We start from the raw sequence: 17,931 nt of genomic DNA on the forward strand, positions 1-17,931 counted from the left end.
TTTATAAAATTTTAACCAGTCTAATAATAGAGAATTCCAGTCCATTTAAACAGATGTAAATTTAAGAGATGGTGTTTGGCAGGGAAAACGACGTCGTGTTTAAGGGGGAAACTGTCGAATCTGGGAGATGGCGTTGGCATTGACAATGACAGGCTGACAGGTGTGGTATGCAGTGGATGACTGGACGTTGTGTTGGCTCGTGTTATTTTATGTCGTGGTGTGTGTGATCCCACGAATCCACGCCCCTTATTCTATTCTGCCTTTCTTTTGTTTGTATGCTTTTGGCAGTTGGATCTCTCCCTCAAGAGTCAAACACGCCCACCACACCACACCACTATGTTCTTCCTTTGTTCTTACACAAAAGTTTCGGTACAAAACGTGTATCATCATCTTTTGGAGATAATTTTTTCTTATGATGATGAAGAATCCGCCAACCTTTTTATTTTTGGGTTTTTGTCTTTTGTTTATAGTTGGTTCCATGATTGAATGATTGATATTATAGGTAGGTTCATGTTATCATGTATATAATCCACCCCATTTGAAGTATGTATTATTTTCAATAATAATTAGCAAAAACACAATGATTGAAAGTCTTGAATATCTTTCATAAGTTTAATAAGAGGTGCCCGGACTCGACAAACACATCATTACAGTGCAAGATTTCGTTGCGTTTTTTGTTCAAATTAACCAGTGAACGGAGCAAAATATAAATATTTAAGCGGTTTGTGAATGTATGTTATTACTTTTTAAAGTTTAAAGTAATCGTAAATTATGTGTTAATTTGAAAAGGGATAGATATAATTTTTCTTTATATTCAATTTCAAGTTACCAATTGCATTTACATTTTTTTTTTTATTAAAAAAAAGGTTATGAATAGGGTAAAATTTACATAAGTGTCAAACTGTCAATACAACAATGCATAGCATAATCCAATGGCGCAAAACGTAAAGAATAGCCCAATTTTGAATAATAGTCAAATTTGATTATTACGTGTGCTTTTTCATCTCCAGCAAAATAGGTAACTTAACTTTTTTTTATCTAACGTAAATAGTAAATATGGTGATTAGCCTATTCACTATTTATACTATAAACTTTGTTTATTATTTTTTTTCACTTTTTTTTTTCTCTCTCTTTCATCCTCTTTCTTTCATACTCTTTCCCACATAAAATGATATTAAAAAAAAAATGAAGTGTAGGATAAAGAATTTATTGGAGTGTGTATGAAAAAAATAAAAAGTAAAAGTAAAAATTTGTATTTTTTCAGTAATTATTTTACCTATTTCTACTGGAGATACTCTAAGATCGATAATAGATAGTTCCGTCCCCAAATAGGACGCCCCGTTTACCAAACAGACGATTTGGAGCGTGAAACACGCGCGAGACGAAGGTTGTTCGTTGTCTGCCCAAACAGCAATCTATCTCCTCAGACCACATCATTATCTAACGACACGTACTTTAGAAGCGAAGAAATAAAAAAATAAATAAAAAATAAAAAAAAGCAACAAAATTCGTATCTCCTTTTGTCATTCGCATCGGTTCAACCGCGCACACGGCAGCACGTTCGCAGAGAGAGAGAGAGAGAGAAGAGAGAGAAGCTCAAGTGCTTGGTTTTCTGGCATGAGCGAAAGGATGAAGAAGGAGGACATGGTGAAGCTGATCAGCTCCGAGGGCTTCGAGTTCGTGATCGACAAGGACGCCGCAATGGTTTCCCAGACCATCTACAACATGCTCACCTCCCCAGGTCTCTCTCACCGCATCAATTTAGGGTTTCTTCTAATCCGTTTCGCTCCTGTAAAGCTAACTCATTGTCTTGCATTATATGCTAGTTTAATTTTTTTTTAGAAAATTTCTGCGTTTTTCTGACGAAAATTTTGTGATTGATGGAGGGGATTTATTCAATTTAGTTTTTGATTAATTTGTGATAGGGAGCTTCTCGGAAACGCAGCATGGAGAGGTGACTTTCCCTGAGATCAGCACAACCATTTTAGAGAAGATCTGCAAGTATTTCTACTGGCATCTTCAATTCGCCAGGTTCTGATTTTTCCTGATTTTTATTTTTTATTTTTTTATTTTTCTGCTTCTTTCGACAATTAGCTTTGTGTTTCTTTTGTGGCATTTTCTGGTGAACATATTGTGTACTCAGGGATTTTTATATTATCAATATGCGTGGATGTTATTCTGATATCAGAATATGTTTCAATACTTGGGTTACCTCTGGATGCACCATGATTGCGGTGTCAATATGCTATTCTGATATCAGAATATGTATCAAAAGAACTCCTCATTCTTTTGAATGGAAGTGGTATGTTACCTCTGGATACTCCAATATAAATAATGGATACACCATGGTTGCTGTATCAATATGTTTCAAAGTATGAATGTCTTTGCGGTATAACCCAAGTATTAGAAAGCATGTTTTGTATGTTCTTAGTTGCAGTGTTGGGTCTGTGTGTATCTTTTCCAATTTCATGGAAAATTTTACTTTTATTCAGCTGTTTTCTTGATGCTTTTGTCATATGAAAAGAGGCAGAAAGAACTTTGATCACTTATTCCTACATTTTCAAGTTGAAATTATCTTATTATCTATATGGTTTGACCCTTAGCAAAGCAAGCATCAACTGCATTCTTGAGTAACATTACATATTTTGTTCTGTTCTTCAATATCAAAGCTTTTAGGGAATACTGATGCAACCTGTTGAGGTAAAGCTCTGTCATTATCCTATAAGGTTCAGTTATCAGGCAAGGGTTACGATGATTTTTGAGGAAGAATGAGATCCCTTGACATCTCCTCCCACCCTTTGCTTGAATTATTTGGGTTCACTTTGTCCAACACTCCATTGGTGTTTATCAACGATTGTTATTAATTATATACAGTTTGAAGATGTAGCTTTGTTTTGCTTTTTACTCTGTGCTTAACTGTTTGACCTTGACAATTCCCTCTTTAGGCTTTTAGTTTCTTGTTTTTCTCTTTAAAATAAATAACTAATACTGACCACTACTATAGGATTTGCCTAACTGTCTGAAGATGGGATAAACTTTCTTGGTTTGGAAAAAACTGAATGAAGAGGTTTATATTAGGTTGATTTGGAAGTTGATTGCTTTTTTTGTTGTGAAGTGGGTTATTGAGAAGTTGGGTTTTGGAACTCATTCTTTTGAATGGAAGTGGTATGTTACTTCTGAAGACATTTACTGTTATTTATGTTGGGTGCTAAAACTCGCGCTTTTGGCGGTTGACCTTTTACCAAATTGAATTTTGCTTTCCCTCTTTAGAAATTTGGTTGGAGACAATGGTTTCTCATTTTAGTCCATATTGTGTATCAAATATCCACCCTAACCATGGTGTATCCATGATTTATATTGGAGTATCCAAGGTGTTTCAGATATGCTTTGAAAGTCAAAACGTTTCATGTTTTAGATTGTTGGTTTTATTATGAATATATATCAGATGCATTGTCAATACAGATAGAATGTAGGACAGGGTTTGAAGTAGCCATGTTATGAGGTGAACATATGGCTGCTTTACCTAGTAATGTTTTCGACATTTGCATGCAGGTTTAGGCAAACCAGTGTCAGTTGTGCTGGTAATGTAGATTCTTTGATGTATTTCTCAGCACTTGTTTATTATAATTGATTAATACGCTTGTAGTTGAATTTTTAGGTAAAAATACAGATAGGTCCTACTTTTTCCTAAAAGGACGATTAAGTTGCAAAACATTTTTATAGGGCCAATAAGTCCTATGTTTAGTATATAAGATAATCGAGCACATCATGCATGAGATATATATAAAGTTACATATATGTCCACATGTTCTGGAGTTTTTAAATATTTTGCAATAATTTTTCTCTAGAAGCATCCCTAGCTATACATTTGCTATAATAGACGTTTTCAACTCTTCCTATACTTCTACTTACAAATATCCTTATTCTATGTCTAAGAATGTCATTCCCAACTTTCGTGGTGTATCTGATAGATATCCTGCTCAGTATTTTCTAACATCTACCTATCCATTATTTATATTGGAGTATCCAGGATGTTTCAGATATACTTCCAATCATGTTTTAGATATTTGTTTTATTATGAACATCATGTTTTGTATTACATGAGAACTAAATTGTATCCAATACATATATAATCTGTGGGTGGGGGGTTTAAAGTAGGCCATTTTACTAGGTAAAGTAATGGTTGCTTTGCCTAGTAATGCTTCTGACATTTGAGTGAAGTTCTGAAATATTTTTTACAAGCCTAATAAGTCATATTTTCATATTTCTTTCCAAACAAGCCCATCCAATAATATATCTCTTCTATCACTCTTTTAATTTTTTAACTTTTTTTTTTTATTATTATAAGTTTAAATATGTTAACCACATCAAAATGTTTAAAATCAATTACTCAATCAATTAAAGAAGAGGGCCCAATTAGCCAAAATTGAACTCTATAATGGGGTCAAGATCACATAAGAAATACACATGTAGGTGGATGGACTTGCTTTTAAAGAAAAATGTAAAAATAGGAGTCCTGTATAGATGTGTTAAGACCTAACAGTCATTTTCAAGTAAAAGTCGGACTTATCCGTAACTTTTCCTTGTTTTTATTCTGTTACTTTTTCAGAGTACTTGGATACTTTGATTATAAAATTAAGTATCTCTCTGCCTGTAATGATTTAAATTAATTTAAAATATTTAAGGGTTAACTGTTAAGTATCTCTTACTTGGTTTCCTGTTGTATTTTGTCACTATTGTTATTATGATACTTTCGTCGAGTCAGGCACCATGTCTTTTAATTATGTTCTGTATATTGTTTGTTGTTATTGTTAAGAAGATGAATCATTGGCTGGCATTGTCAAACTATATCACAGAGAATTTAAATGCACCAATATCTATAAATTTATGTCCTACATATTCATGAAAGCTAGAATTGGCTCTTATATTGTTTGTTGGATTGATCCAGAGCCTTGATCAAAAATCCCTTTACCCCCACCCTTATCACATTATACTGATGTGAAAATGTTCCCCCCTTCCAGCGGAAAGGAGACTGAGTTTCACATTGAACCTGAATTGACTCTGGAGCTGTTGATGGCTGCCAATTATCTTCATACTTGAATGATCACCTCTTTGCCTTTTGGGTGGCAAATCCTGCTTAACGTTGTAAGCATTTTTTATTCCATTTCCGAGTAAAATGAATTGCATTTTGATTTTCTTTTTGAGTGGTTAACCTAACCAACTTGTGTTTGGAACCTTCATCCAGTGATATGATCCAATAAGGAAGCTCAAGGAAGACATTATTGCCCAAGAAGGTTTAAAAACTATATTGAATTGTGTATGTGGCATGTAGCGGGACTCGCTCTTCACTGCAATGTACTAATGTAGTATAAAAGATTTAAGTGATATGTGATTGTTACACTTAGAAACAGCTGTAGAAAAATTCAGTCAAGTGCTAATTGGATGATGTAAAGTTGCTATTGTAGACTAACTAACTAGAATGGCATGTCTTAATAAGCAAGACATGGTTAAATGATATGGTTTTTGTGAAGTTGTACTTGTTAGCTGGTCTATTTTTGATAATTGTCTAGGATATTGTTGGTCTTCAAGGTTGAATACTACAAAATTGACTATTAAGTATATCTATGCCCCAAATACAAATATAAGATTCGCATATTAACATTCAATGTTGTGAATTATTTTTGTTAATAAGTGATATTATTAACGTTAAATATTTTAGAGTAATGCTACATGACCTTTCACTCTTAAACTTTGAAGTGCTTACTTCCTAATGTTGTAGTTGCGGAGAGAGCAGGTGTGATTAAAAAATGTTGCAGTGGAAAGTTGATGTGGTAACTACGAAATTAGGAAGTAAGCACTTGAAAGTGTAAAATTGGGAGTTCGTGTACCATTTCTCAATATTTTATATCGAAATTTGTCATATCATCATAGATAAGATTGATAACAACGCTTTTTAGTGCATATTTGTTACTAAATCAAAAATGTATCAAGTGTATATGTTCATCTAAATCTCAGCGCAGATCTTGTTGTGTTGTGATTTTTTTAACCGCATGCAAGCCGTATCCTATAGAAGGAGCGTAACAACTAACAACCTATCTAAGTTGAGATTTCTTTTTTTTTGTTTGTTTGGGAGGGAGGAACTACATTTATTCCTCAAACTCTCTCTTTACAAGGTCTCTCGTAATGTAGGAAGCTATTCTACCAAGCCCTTTAAATTACCCAATCGGTTAAGTATTTTTGTAAAAAACCAAAATATCTCTTTCTTAAAATAAAAAATTCACAAAAAGAAAAAGAGGAACAGGGCCCATGGCCAGGTCGGGCCCTCGACTCCCAAAAGTTTTCTTTTGGTTTTACCCCCCCGAACATGAAAGCAGCTTCTTCTTTTAGACATGCCCCCAGCGTGTTTTGAATGGCTATATGCTTATAGCTTTATAGGTTTGCCCCCACTGACAGCACAGATTATTCTTATCTTGTCAACGATTTTCCCCTGTTTTTTTCTTGGTTATGCAACCTTCTCAATTGCAGTGGTAGCACGATAATGTTGACCGGTGTACATTTGCTTTTGGAATGTTTAGGATGGTTGGCTGGCCACATGTAACATGTTCGGGCCATGCAATACATTATTTCTTGAGACTTCAACTCCTTTGGTCCATCTTTCAGTTGTGAAAAATGTAAAATAGCAAACATGCTTCTTGTGGAAGCGTATGCAGACCTTCCTTGTTATATCAGGGGCTAGCTGTTCATCTGCTTCCTCCAATCAAATGTGGGCTAATTGGAATGATCTTTACATTTGGCAAAATTTGTAGCAAAAGGCCATTCCTAGAACCCTAAACATATGGTTGCCTTTGTAAACTACCCTATATCCTGGATCCTAAAGCCTAACCATGTAAATGGGCTATATATTGGTGTTTGGTGGTAGCTGGGGGACTGCAGTAGCTGCTGCTGCTTTTGAGTTCCAGAGAGGCAGAGAAGCCAAATTGAAGGCAAATTGACACCTTCGACCAATTACTGCATTTTCTGTAACGACTTAAGGATTAGTTGCAATTGGGGTTTCCCAAAATAGCTTATAAAGTTCAATCTTACTTAATAAGGAACTAATGTGGAACTTGCACCCAAGAGTTCCTTTATAATCCACAAATTTTATATGCATATCACACCAAAATTGCAAGATAGCAAAGCCCAAGATCTCTTCCAATATCAGCTAGTTAATGTTCTCCTTATGGAGGTTGGCTCAAAGCAATCTTCTTGTTAGAATATTAATTAAATGATAAAATTTAGCATTTCCTAAAATTTTAAGCTTTTTGAAATAAGCAGTGATTGGTATCAGAGTATATGTACTAAGTTTGAACCCTATCTCTGTAATTCATCTTCCATTTTAATTAAATATTTCACGTGTTGGGCCTCACTTATTAAAAAAGAATTTTATCCCACAAGCAAAAGAAAGTATTAGACTATTAATTAAAATGATTAAATTTGTGGACAATTTCCTAACAAGTTAGGACCATCCTTAATGGATCCAAGTAATAACAGCAAGCTGTTATTCCAAAGATGCATTTGACACCAAGGAAAGTAAATCTGAATGTGTAATAAAGAAGAAATTCTAAATCCTTCATACTGTTATGAAGTACTTCTATTCACCACTCTTCAGTTTTCACAATTGAAAAAATGGCTAATCATGGATCCCTTCTGTTTTGTTACATATCTCCCATTCTCATGCTCACCATAAGCTTATTGTGCAGAGCCACCAATGAAGATAGAAAGGAAAGTGTTATCTTTGTTGCTAAACAATTTATATTATCTATTGTCTAATCAATACTAAAACTACAATGATGTCCAATTTTATATTGATAAATACATTAAAGTGACATTTTATGCTAAAACTGCTGCTGGCTGCTGCTGATGATGATTATGGTGATGATACAGGTCTATATTGTCTACATGGGATCACTTCCTAAAGGGGAATACTCACCCTTGTCTAACCACCTAAGTATACTACAAGAAATTGTTGGGGGCAAGTAATATTTCTAGCTACGGTCCCTATTTCCTTTTCTTTTTCCCCTTAAATCATCATATCTCTCTAGTTTTGCAGAAAATCCCTGGATTAGAAGTTACAAAAGGAGTTTCAATGGATTTGCTGCCAATCTCACTGATAGTGAAAGTCAAAAGCTTGCAAGGGAGTGCTGCACAAGACACTTTCTTATATCATTTCTTATAAGAGTGATATAAGTTGCTGAGTCATAAGATTCATAGTATAAATTTCCATACTTGATATGCAGATAGGAAGGAAGTAGTCTCTGTTTTCAGAAGCACAACTTTCCAACTTCACACAACAAGATCTTGGGACTTCATTGGTTTCCCTCAGACAAGCAAAAGGAATCCTGCTGCTGAGAGTGATGTCATAGTTGGCGTTATTGACAGTGGAATCTGGCTTGAATCAGAGAGTTTTGGTGATGAAGGTTTTGGTCCTGCCCCCAAGAAGTGGAAGGGTGCTTGTAGAGGTGGCAAAAATTTCACTTGCAATAAGTAATGTTTTGCTCTCAGTTTATCCTTTGTGCATTAAACAAAGTGTTATACTATATGATATGGTTCCATGACAGGATAATTACCTTTTAAAGGATTGATTGTAATCAGATTAATGATTTGATTACCATACTTAGCTTTACCTACTCCAATTCTCATATAAATAAGAGTCTTTTGTATTGTACATTTTATCAAGAATAAGAACAAGATGCAACCCTTTTCGGCTCTTTCTTAGTGGAGGATAAAGGTGTGTAACACCTAACTACGCGTTTTCTCTCAGTCTTCCATTTTTCTATTGCATTATAAGTTTCTTCAACAAGTTGCTCATGTATAAAAAAGATGGAGATGCTTCTAAAGTTCTTTCATTCTCTTCACGTGGGTCGAACGCCATTGCCCCAGACATCATGAAGGTATGTGCTTATATGGTTTTGGAACCTACAACTTTTTGGTCTTTTATAGATTTTATTACATTGGATTTGGCTTATACTAGGCTCAAATGTGTCGCAGCCAGATGTAAGTGCCCCAGGGGCAGATATCTTGGCTGCATATTCGCCTATTGTTTCACCCTCAAATAGCCCTCATGACAAGATGAGAGTTAAGTACAGTATATTATCTGGAACCTCCATGGCTTGCCCCCATGCTTCTGGTGCAGCTGCATATGTCAAAACGTTTCACCCCAATTGGTCTCCTTCAGCCATCAAATCTGCTCTTATGACCACTGGTAATCTTTGTATCATCACCTAATGCTTCAAAAGGCCGTCTTCCTCGGTCGGTTTCACCTTAAGTTTTATGTTTCTGTTTTTTTGGATGAATGAGTGAACTTTTTATAACAACTAACAAAAATCTTTAAAGAATCTCACTTTAGCAAAAGCCGAAGTCACCAAGACACTATACAAGTATCAGACCTCACTTAAAACTTTACCCCTTTCCTACTATAGCTCCATACTAAACTAATACAACAATATTGCAGAAACAAGTGTAAAATCACAGACAAAAGAACGAACACTACACTAGAATCTCCTTGTCAATACCCCATTTACAGCATATATCTGCATTCCCTACCGTGTTTCGGAGCTTTCCTTTTACTAAAACACAAACTCGCACTACCCATTGGATCTCATTTCTATTTCTCCAAAGATTATAGATTGTTGCCCCAAAAACTAGCCTGCACAGATTAGCCAGCTAGTTTTTCCTCCTCTATTGCTGCAACCCCACAGATATTACATCATCCCAGCTTATAAGAGGATCCATCATATTGCACTTCTTCATTAAATGTCTCCTCACTCGTTTGCTGTAGCCACATTGGAAAAAAAAAAAAAAAAAAAAAAAAAATACACACACACCCCTTTAAATCCCAATTGTAACAGTTTCTCTCCAGCAGTCGGAGCATTTTTTATGGCTAGCCAAGAGATAAATGCATGTATAAGTTTTATGTTTCTGTATATGTAGCTTCCCAGATGGATTCTACCAAAAACAAAGATGCTGAATTTGCTTATGGATCAGGGCAAATCAACCCAACAAAAGCTATTAATCCAGGACTCGTGTATGAAGCTTTAGCAGAAGACTACATCAAAATGCTATGCAGCTTGGGCTACGACACCAACAAACTCAGTCTCATTTCAGGAGATGACATTGTGAAATTGATGCTATCAATGAATAAAATCTTGTCTTACTTTTAGTACGTAGTTGTTCTTTCTTTTGTTATATTCCATAGAAATTCTCAAATATTCATCTGGCTCTCAAGAAACTGGAAATAATATTATTCCTTTAAGCTTTCATGCGATTTCAATTTAATCATTCCTCCGTCAACTCAATACCATCTAATTAATTAACAATATGTCACATTAGAACAATCAATTAATGCCACATAGCTCTTGTTCGATATGTCATGTGTTAATTATATGTGCCATGTGGCAAAGTTGGCCCATCACCTCACTTTGAAAAAATGTTTTAAATTTTTTATTTAGAGTATATTTATAATTTAAAGTAATCGTGTTGCATAAAACGTATATTTAGAGTACATGATGTACCGAATAAGAGCCATGTAGCACTAATTGATTGGTCTAACGTGACATGCCATTAACTAATTAGACAATAAAAGTTGACAAAGGAACTTATTCAAACTCGTATGAAAACCTAAGTACCTAATTGTCAAAAATAAAAACCTAAGAATTAAATTGAAATTGCATGAAAACCTCGGGTTTAAATGCGATTTTCCTTTTTAAAAAACATATTTTCATTATATTTTTAATAATGAAAACTGCTAAACCAAAACGACAGACCAACCCTAATCGTCATGCCATGCATCTTTTTGGTCGTAAAGTGTATGTCGTTGATTTAGAAGTTAATGTCGTTTATTTTCTTTCTTTTTCTTTTTCTTCTCCAATGTAATGTAAGTGTCGTCTTCGTTGAGTACATTACTGTGTATCTCACTCTCCTATTTTGGTCTCATTGATCAGCTCGGTCACACTGGTGACTCGAATGGCAACCCGTGCATTTTCAAGACTAAGAAACCCAATTTTCGCTTCGATACTCCTTCGGAACCTAACCAGAACACCCATTAGAGAGTCCTCATTGCCTGCAAATCCCAAAGTTCCGGTATTAGGAGCCGATTATTGCACTCCCATTAGGCTGTACCATGATGGGAGGCCCAGAGGACCCCTCTGGAGAGGCAAGAAGTTGATTGGGAAAGAAGCGCTTTTTGTGATACTGGGATTGAAGAGGTTTAAGGATGACGAAGAGACGCTTGAGAAGTTCATCAAGACCCACGTGCGGAGGCTCTTGAAGATGGATATGATTGCTGTTCTCGGTGAGCTTGAGCGCCAGGAAGAGGTTTCTTTGGCTGTCAAGGTCTTGATTCTTAGTTTGAATTTTGCTGTCTATTTCACATTATCATTTGGGTTGCTATTAGATTAAGCTTTTGGGTTCTTGATTGGTCACCTTTTTTAGCTATCTCTGTCTCTACTGATATGGTCATTTTGTTGCACTGATATTTGAAACCGATTTTCTTGATGGGGAATTTACTTAATACAATGTGAAAAAGAGTAGTTTTTGTAGAATAGATCCTTAGAAGAGGAGTAGGGTGAATACGCCCTGCAAGTGTTCGATAAAATGCTTTTAAGGAAATGTCAGCTCTTGGAAACTTCTAATATGCTTTGATCTGATAATGTTTGAGGATCATTTTACTTAACCTGTCAAATGGAAGCTTCGTTGATAAAATCAATCCACTCAAATGATCAACTTAGCTCGAGCATATGTGGTTGCAGGGTATCCCTATGCTTTTTTAGTTGGCATTTCTATCATTGAAATACAGTCAAATGCACCTTTTTTTTATTAAAGAATAATATCTTCTTTAGTTCCATTTTTCCAGTCTTTTAATATCTAAATTTTGTTGGGTTAATGCCTAGTGTTTACTAGTTTCTGAATGAGGGTATTAAATGAATTGTTATCAATTGAAAATCAGGTAGTTTGCGTTTACATTTTGGGTTTAGTAGGCCTCTCAGTGCAGCCTTCATGTCAAATGATATCTTTTATTGTTCCCTTGCTTAAGTCTCCCTTGCCTGCCATCCTCATTCCTCAATATGAAACCATATCTGCAATTCTAATATGGCTTTATTTTGTTCAAACTTATGTTTCTTCATTATCCAGAAAAAAAAAAAAAAAAGTTTGGTTAGACTATTATCTTTGATTATAATCTGTCATATTATGCTTGATTCCATTTAATTATGATCTCATGATTAGATTTTTATGTGGTTGTTTATTGTAACTACAACTATACAGTTGGACTCACTAGCAATTCAATGTGTTTTCAGATATTTAAGGTGATACAGAAGCAAGACTGGTACAGGCCCGATGTCTTTCTTTATAAGGACCTAATTATTGCACTAGCGAGATGTAAAAAGATGGATGATGCGATGCAGTTGTGGGAAGACATGAGAAAGGAGGATTTATTCCCTGATTCTCAAACATATGCCGAAGTTATCAGGGGCTTCTTGAGGCATGGATCTCCTGCAGATGCAATGAACATATTTGAAGACATGAAGAAGTCTCCAGATCCACCGGAGGAGTTGCCATTCAGGATTTTGTTGAAGGGACTTCTGCCACACCCTCTTTTAAGAAACAGAGTCAAGCAAGATTTTGAAGAGCTCTTTCCCGAGCGGCATGTGTATGATCCTCCAGAAGAGATATTTGGTTTACGCTGAGGTTAACATTCGGTGCTTTTATTTCTTGGTGCTTTTTATTTATAATGTGATGTGAAAACCCATTCCTTTACTTGTATTGTCCTGACACTGACAATGTCTTTTGTGAGGATATACATTAGCATATTGAGATGAAATGGTGTTAAAATCCTTTAGAAACAACATTTGTGTCAGGAAACCACTATCCTGATTAGGTTATCGAAAAAACAGTTTAATGATGTCAGGAAATAATGTAAGCCAAAGATTGGGTGAAAGTTGTATCCTCCTTTTGAGTTATTAGGAGCAATTACATGACCAAATCTGTTACTATTTGAAGTTGGATCTTGTTTCCCGATACAAAGTAGACCTTTAATTAACATCATGATAAATGAGATGAATTTGCTCCTTCAAATAATGATATATGGTGTGCCGATGTTGGTTTAGACCTGAAGCAACTTTTTATTGGCCTTTGAATGAATCACACTTATCAGCTTGATTTGGAAGATAGTAGTGTAAATTAGTGCTTTTCATGTAGACTGGTTTCATCATTAAATGAAGCCAGAGCTTTCCTATTCCAGTTACTGTGTGCATACTTCAGCGTGTTTGTATGTTACATATTCTGTTGTTTCATTACTGAGAGCTAAGCTTCAGCAGTCTTGCGTCTATGCTATTCACCAGAGCTTGGATTATCAGATTGAGTTGGCTTCATTTAGTTTGCGGTATTGATTTCTTCGTTTATGGGGACATTACCAAAATAGATTTGAACATAATTTAGTTGCTTTCTTCTTCCTACGGACTTCATTTGGTTTCGGGACGTAAAATTAGCCCTCATATTATTGAAGAACATGGTCATATCTCAACCAGTTAATGGTGAGAGTTTGGCAGGCCATAACCGCAATTTTCTGAAGAAAAAAAGAAAAGGGAAGCAAGAGATGGGTTCTCTTTGGAGTTGAATGGCGAGAGATGAAACACTGCCATCTTTTAAAGCTCCGATATCTGTAAAAAAGATATATTGAAAAGCATTGAAGTTCTCTGAACATAAACTGTAATGTATTACATGAGCTCTTTCGTTTCTATGAGTAAAGAGCTGCTTCACATTTCGGGAGGATGTCTTCTTTTTTTCCTTCTTTCGTTAGGTGCATTCAACCCACATAGCTTCTTGTAGGCGTGAGTTATGGGGGTAAATTTGTGTATATATATATGTGCATGTTGATGAATGTTGGCGATGGTGGTGGTCCTTTCCCCAAATAGGGGTGGCTCTGCGCCTTGTTAGCAAGTTAAATTTCATCATTAGTGAGTGTTTTTCTAATAAGAGTACAAAGAAGAACTGAGGGAGTCCTTTCCATTCTCGACCCAAATTGACAAAGTGAGGAGATAGAAACGCTTCCTAAAATGGATCGGAACCCAACCCATTTCGCCATATTGTGGGCACAAAAGTTGATATTTCGGTGAACTTTCATAACTTTCTGGACTGAGGAGGTAGAAATGGAGGTGAGGACAAGGGGATGGGAATGCAGTGAGTTGTTATTGTAAGATTTAAACAATACCACGTGTGTGTCTTCTCGTTTATGACTTCTTTTCTTTTCTCTTTTTAGTAATATGTTTTGGATGTCTTTTTTTTTTTTTTTTTTTTTTTTTTTTTTTTTTTTTTTCTAATTAAAAATTATAGGTTAGGGAGACCAATTGTGGCTATCATACCTGAGCGTGACCATAATATAACATCTACCCGCTGGGAGCCGCACATGAGGGGTCTAGACGGTGAAAACTGCATGCGCTCCCTCAAGTTTGTCTGAGTCATAACCTAACTTATCCCCATCAGGGCATCAATGAGATCCAAGACAACTAATATAAATTAGGCATGCATATGTGGGGATTCTCCATTGCGGATATTCGAACCTACGCCCTAGTACATGCTCTGAGTCCTGACCACTTAGGAATTTCCTTGGACCATTGAACTACCACCCTTGATGGTTTTTTGGTTAATTTACCATAACAAAGTTAGTCTTAGACTCTTAGTCTTGGTGATCTTTAAGGTTTCTAGATGAAAAAAATAAAAAATAAAATAAATAAAAGACATAAATTTCCTTCAAATTAGGCTAGGAAAATTTACTCATATTCAATCTATAAAATTTTCACATGTCTCTTAGCATGCAAAAATCACATAATTTTTAAATATAACTATTAAAAAAGCATATACATGCTCAAGAAATATGACAATTTTATAGATTGAATCGAAGAAAATTCTTTTAATCTCGAATAAAATATATAAGTTATCTCAGTTCTGTTAATTTCAATTATTTATTCCAATGATCTTTTCGGTTCCCAATAGAAAATAATATATGCACAAAATTTCGTATCCCCATAATTACATTTACATCACACAACTTAATTATTTTTGGATTCTTTTAGCCAAACTCTAGATACACAATTGGGTAATCCTCACTTCTTTTTTGTAAACCTCTCATCCTTGGTATGAGATAAGAGTATATTCAAAAAAACTCACATTCTTAAAAAGTTTTAAATTATGCCTCAATTTTTTTTTTTATTTTGGCTTGAAAATTTCAAATTTTGAAACCCTACTTTGTTGTAAAAATGCAGATGTAATGAAAAGTGTTGGAATTCAAAATCTGTATATAAAATAATAAATTAATTAATTAAAAAAAAAAAAATTCTGTATATGTTAATAGTTACGTATATATATATATTTGTTTCAGACTAACGTACATGAAGTGGACGTGCCGGAGTGGTTATCGGGCATGACTAGAAATCATGTGGGCTTTGCCCGCGCAGGTTCGAATCCTGCCGTCCACGTTTTATTCTTTCTTTTTGGCTTTTCGTCCATAGTTTGGCTGGTATGTCAATTTTTTCTTCCTTTCTTTTTATTTTGGGCTTCATTTCCTTCTCCCTTCCTTTTTCCTTTTCACTGATACATTTCTCAGATTTTCATCTCAGTAATTTATTGTTAGAATTGCTAATAATCCTAACAATAAATATGAAAAAGATTATATGGAGACTTACCTGCAATAAGTTGGCCAATAACTGTTCAGACAAATGAGTCTCATATGAGTTCTCTCACATTCATTACTAGAAGTGATAATAGTTCAGACAACAATATTGCTGGAGATCTCTATCTTTCTCGAAAGGCAGATAATAGATTCTATTGCTGGAGATCTCTATCTTTCTCGAAAGGCAGATAATAGATTCTAAAACCGTTCTCATTGGCTATGACAAAAGTTGAACCGAACCAATGAATCTTGCACATGGTGAAAACTTCCTGTTTATGTCTGGTCCAAAGTGTCCCTACTAGTATGACCTCCAAAAGACTGAGGAGAAGAACAATTCGAATACCTCAACCAGATAATGGAATGCATGTGTATTGTGTTAGTAACTGCCAAGCACTAGGGATTTCATAGCGGTTTCTTATTTGCTCTTAAAATTTCATGTGTATTGAATTATCATACATAAAGTTTTTTTTTTTTTTTTTTGGTATTATTCAAAGGGTTGATTTTCATTGTCACGCTATCTAATTATCTTATAATTATACACAAATCTATTAAATAACATTGCTCGTAAAAAAAAAAAAAATAAAGGCTTGAAAAGATAATGCAAGAAGATAGCATTCGTCCATTTAAAAAGCAACCAGCCAGCCACGTTGTGAGTCCGATGTTTGATCCTCAACAAAGGAGATGGGGAGCCACCATGTGAGGCAGAATTATTTTTGGGGGGTTGGGGGGGAGGCAGACTAAAAATCAAAACTAAGAAAATGTTTTATTACGTGTAAGTAAAGAAATGATGTGGACGTGACCCAAAAACAAAAAATAGGAAGGAATGTGAAGAAGAAAGGACAAACCCAAAGATATCAGGCAGAAGTGACCAAGAGCAGGTAGGATTCACAAATCCCATACTACTATATCAGTTTCTCTAGGAATAGGATAAATCCACCAAATGTCGCATCACAAAAAAAAATAAAAATAATTATTAGATAGGTCCCCTTGATGGCATATAGGCTATAGGTATAAGATTAGGGTGAAATAGGTTTAATAGTTAAGTCAAATGGAATTCCAATTCATTAGGATTAGATTATTAAAGCTAGTATTAAAGTTTGATTATTGAAGTGTTATCATTTTAGGTATTATTATCCAATTGTAGTCTATTTAAAAACTCTTTCAATATAAATAAAGTAATCAAAAAAAATATTTATGATTCTGTTTGAACAATATGTCAAAGAAAAATTTATCGTTCAGACGATATAAAGTAACTCTTTAAACGGTGAAAAACCTTAGCATTCGAATGGCACGAGCACTGTTCTAACGATGACAAATTGCATGCAATTTAGACAAGGATTCAATGTGGCATTTAACAATTTCTGTAAAAAATTTAAGATAGGAATTGGGTGGAGGGTCTATTTGAGCTAATTTGCAAGTTGATGAAGCTATATAAAAGAACTGATTTTGCAATTCTCTCTATTTTTTAATTCGTGTTCATGTGGTGGTGACCCAAGGAAAAAAAGAAAAAGGACAAAAAAAAAAAAAAAAATACAGAATCATGTAGACGTGACCATGCAAATGAGTGCGCGGGAATATCTAGTCAAGCGTAGGCGAGGAGTGGAGGCAGAAGCCAATTACTTGAGTAAAGCAAGCTCATCAACCTCTAAATTAAGGATTAAAAACTTATTTAAAACAATAATTGTACTCTCTGTGCTCTTACTAAGATGGGATTTTCACTCCAATCCAAGAACAGCCCCCTCAGAGGCTCAGAGTAAAAAAATATTACAAATATTTAGATCCTCCAGAATATGTTATAGCAACAAATGGGTATAGGAGAAGTTTGATGTTGTCCAGATTTCATAAACAAAACCCTTTTTTTTTCTTTCTAAAACTTGCCAACATCTGAATTTCATCCCAAGATGAATAATTTCTTAAAGTTTATTGCAGTGATAATTGGGCTGCATACAATTTTACTCTCAATCAATTTTCTTTTTAATGGAATGATACTTATTCTCATCCTGTTCAGTTCATCTTCCTCGGAAATCACATGGTATGTGAGATTTCCTAGTATCAGAAGGCTGACATACAGAGTATTTGGTACATGGTTTATAGACATCATAGAATCTACTTTGATATTTAAGAATAGGATCAACTATTTCGGACAGTAGAGACGATGATGATTGATGGCATATCCGAATAAGGTTGAGTGGGAAAAACAATCTTATCTTGTTATCTTCTTGAGGGAT

At 34.8% G+C, this 17,931-nt stretch overlaps 3 protein-coding genes and 1 non-coding gene across 4 annotated transcripts; all 4 read left to right on the forward strand.

Moving 5' to 3' along the window:
- The first annotated feature begins 1,523 nt into the window (after window positions 1–1,523).
- Window positions 1,524–5,530, forward strand: LOC132163934 (BTB/POZ domain-containing protein). The gene is made up of 4 exons (XM_059574315.2): window positions 1,524–1,741; window positions 1,926–2,031; window positions 5,022–5,145; window positions 5,246–5,530. The coding sequence occupies exons 1-3, from the start codon at window positions 1,618–1,620 to the stop codon at window positions 5,098–5,100; spliced, it is 309 nt and encodes a 102-aa protein (XP_059430298.2). The 5' UTR covers window positions 1,524–1,617; the 3' UTR covers window positions 5,101–5,145; window positions 5,246–5,530.
- A 1,360-nt stretch (window positions 5,531–6,890) lies between these two features.
- Window positions 6,891–10,199, forward strand: LOC132163105 (subtilisin-like protease SBT4.3). The gene is made up of 6 exons (XM_059573303.2): window positions 6,891–6,983; window positions 7,924–8,011; window positions 8,277–8,523; window positions 8,828–8,930; window positions 9,028–9,241; window positions 9,970–10,199. Exons 1-6 carry the CDS (start codon window positions 6,891–6,893, stop codon window positions 10,197–10,199), a joined length of 975 nt encoding a protein of 324 aa, XP_059429286.2.
- A 791-nt stretch (window positions 10,200–10,990) lies between these two features.
- Window positions 10,991–13,114, forward strand: LOC132164236 (Pentatricopeptide repeat (PPR) superfamily protein). The gene is made up of 2 exons (XM_059574702.2): window positions 10,991–11,370; window positions 12,333–13,114. Exons 1-2 carry the CDS (start codon window positions 11,002–11,004, stop codon window positions 12,720–12,722), a joined length of 759 nt encoding a protein of 252 aa, XP_059430685.2. The 5' UTR covers window positions 10,991–11,001; the 3' UTR covers window positions 12,723–13,114.
- A 2,313-nt stretch (window positions 13,115–15,427) lies between these two features.
- On the forward strand, window positions 15,428–15,509 carry TRNAS-AGA (transfer RNA serine (anticodon AGA)). The gene has a single exon. It is a non-coding gene; the product is annotated as a tRNA-Ser (tRNA).
- Window positions 15,510–17,931: the final 2,422 nt, after the last annotated feature.

This window comes from Corylus avellana, chromosome 8, assembly GCF_965113065.1.
Source record: "Corylus avellana chromosome 8, dhCorAvel1.hap1.2, whole genome shotgun sequence".
NCBI classification, from domain to species: domain Eukaryota; kingdom Viridiplantae; phylum Streptophyta; class Magnoliopsida; order Fagales; family Betulaceae; genus Corylus; species Corylus avellana.

Excerpts from the sequence above, each read along its gene's own strand:
- LOC132163105 (XM_059573303.2), top strand. The coding sequence starts at position 6,891 with ATGGGCTATATATTGGTGTTTGGTGGTAGCTGGGGGACTGCAGTAGCT. Across the intron at positions 6,984-7,923 it reads GCAGAGAAGCCAAATTGAAG|GTCTATATTGTCTACATGGG; the intron begins GCAAATTGACAC and ends GTGATGATACAG. Across the intron at positions 8,012-8,276 it reads ACTACAAGAAATTGTTGGGG|ATAGGAAGGAAGTAGTCTCT; the intron begins GCAAGTAATATT and ends CTTGATATGCAG.
- LOC132164236 (XM_059574702.2), top strand. The coding sequence starts at position 11,002 with ATGGCAACCCGTGCATTTTCAAGACTAAGAAACCCAATTTTCGCTTCG. Across the intron at positions 11,371-12,332 it reads AGGTTTCTTTGGCTGTCAAG|ATATTTAAGGTGATACAGAA; the intron begins GTCTTGATTCTT and ends ATGTGTTTTCAG.
- LOC132163934 (XM_059574315.2), top strand. The coding sequence starts at position 1,618 with ATGAGCGAAAGGATGAAGAAGGAGGACATGGTGAAGCTGATCAGCTCC. Across the intron at positions 1,742-1,925 it reads CAACATGCTCACCTCCCCAG|GGAGCTTCTCGGAAACGCAG; the intron begins GTCTCTCTCACC and ends AATTTGTGATAG. Across the intron at positions 2,032-5,021 it reads TGGCATCTTCAATTCGCCAG|CGGAAAGGAGACTGAGTTTC; the intron begins GTTCTGATTTTT and ends CCCCCCTTCCAG.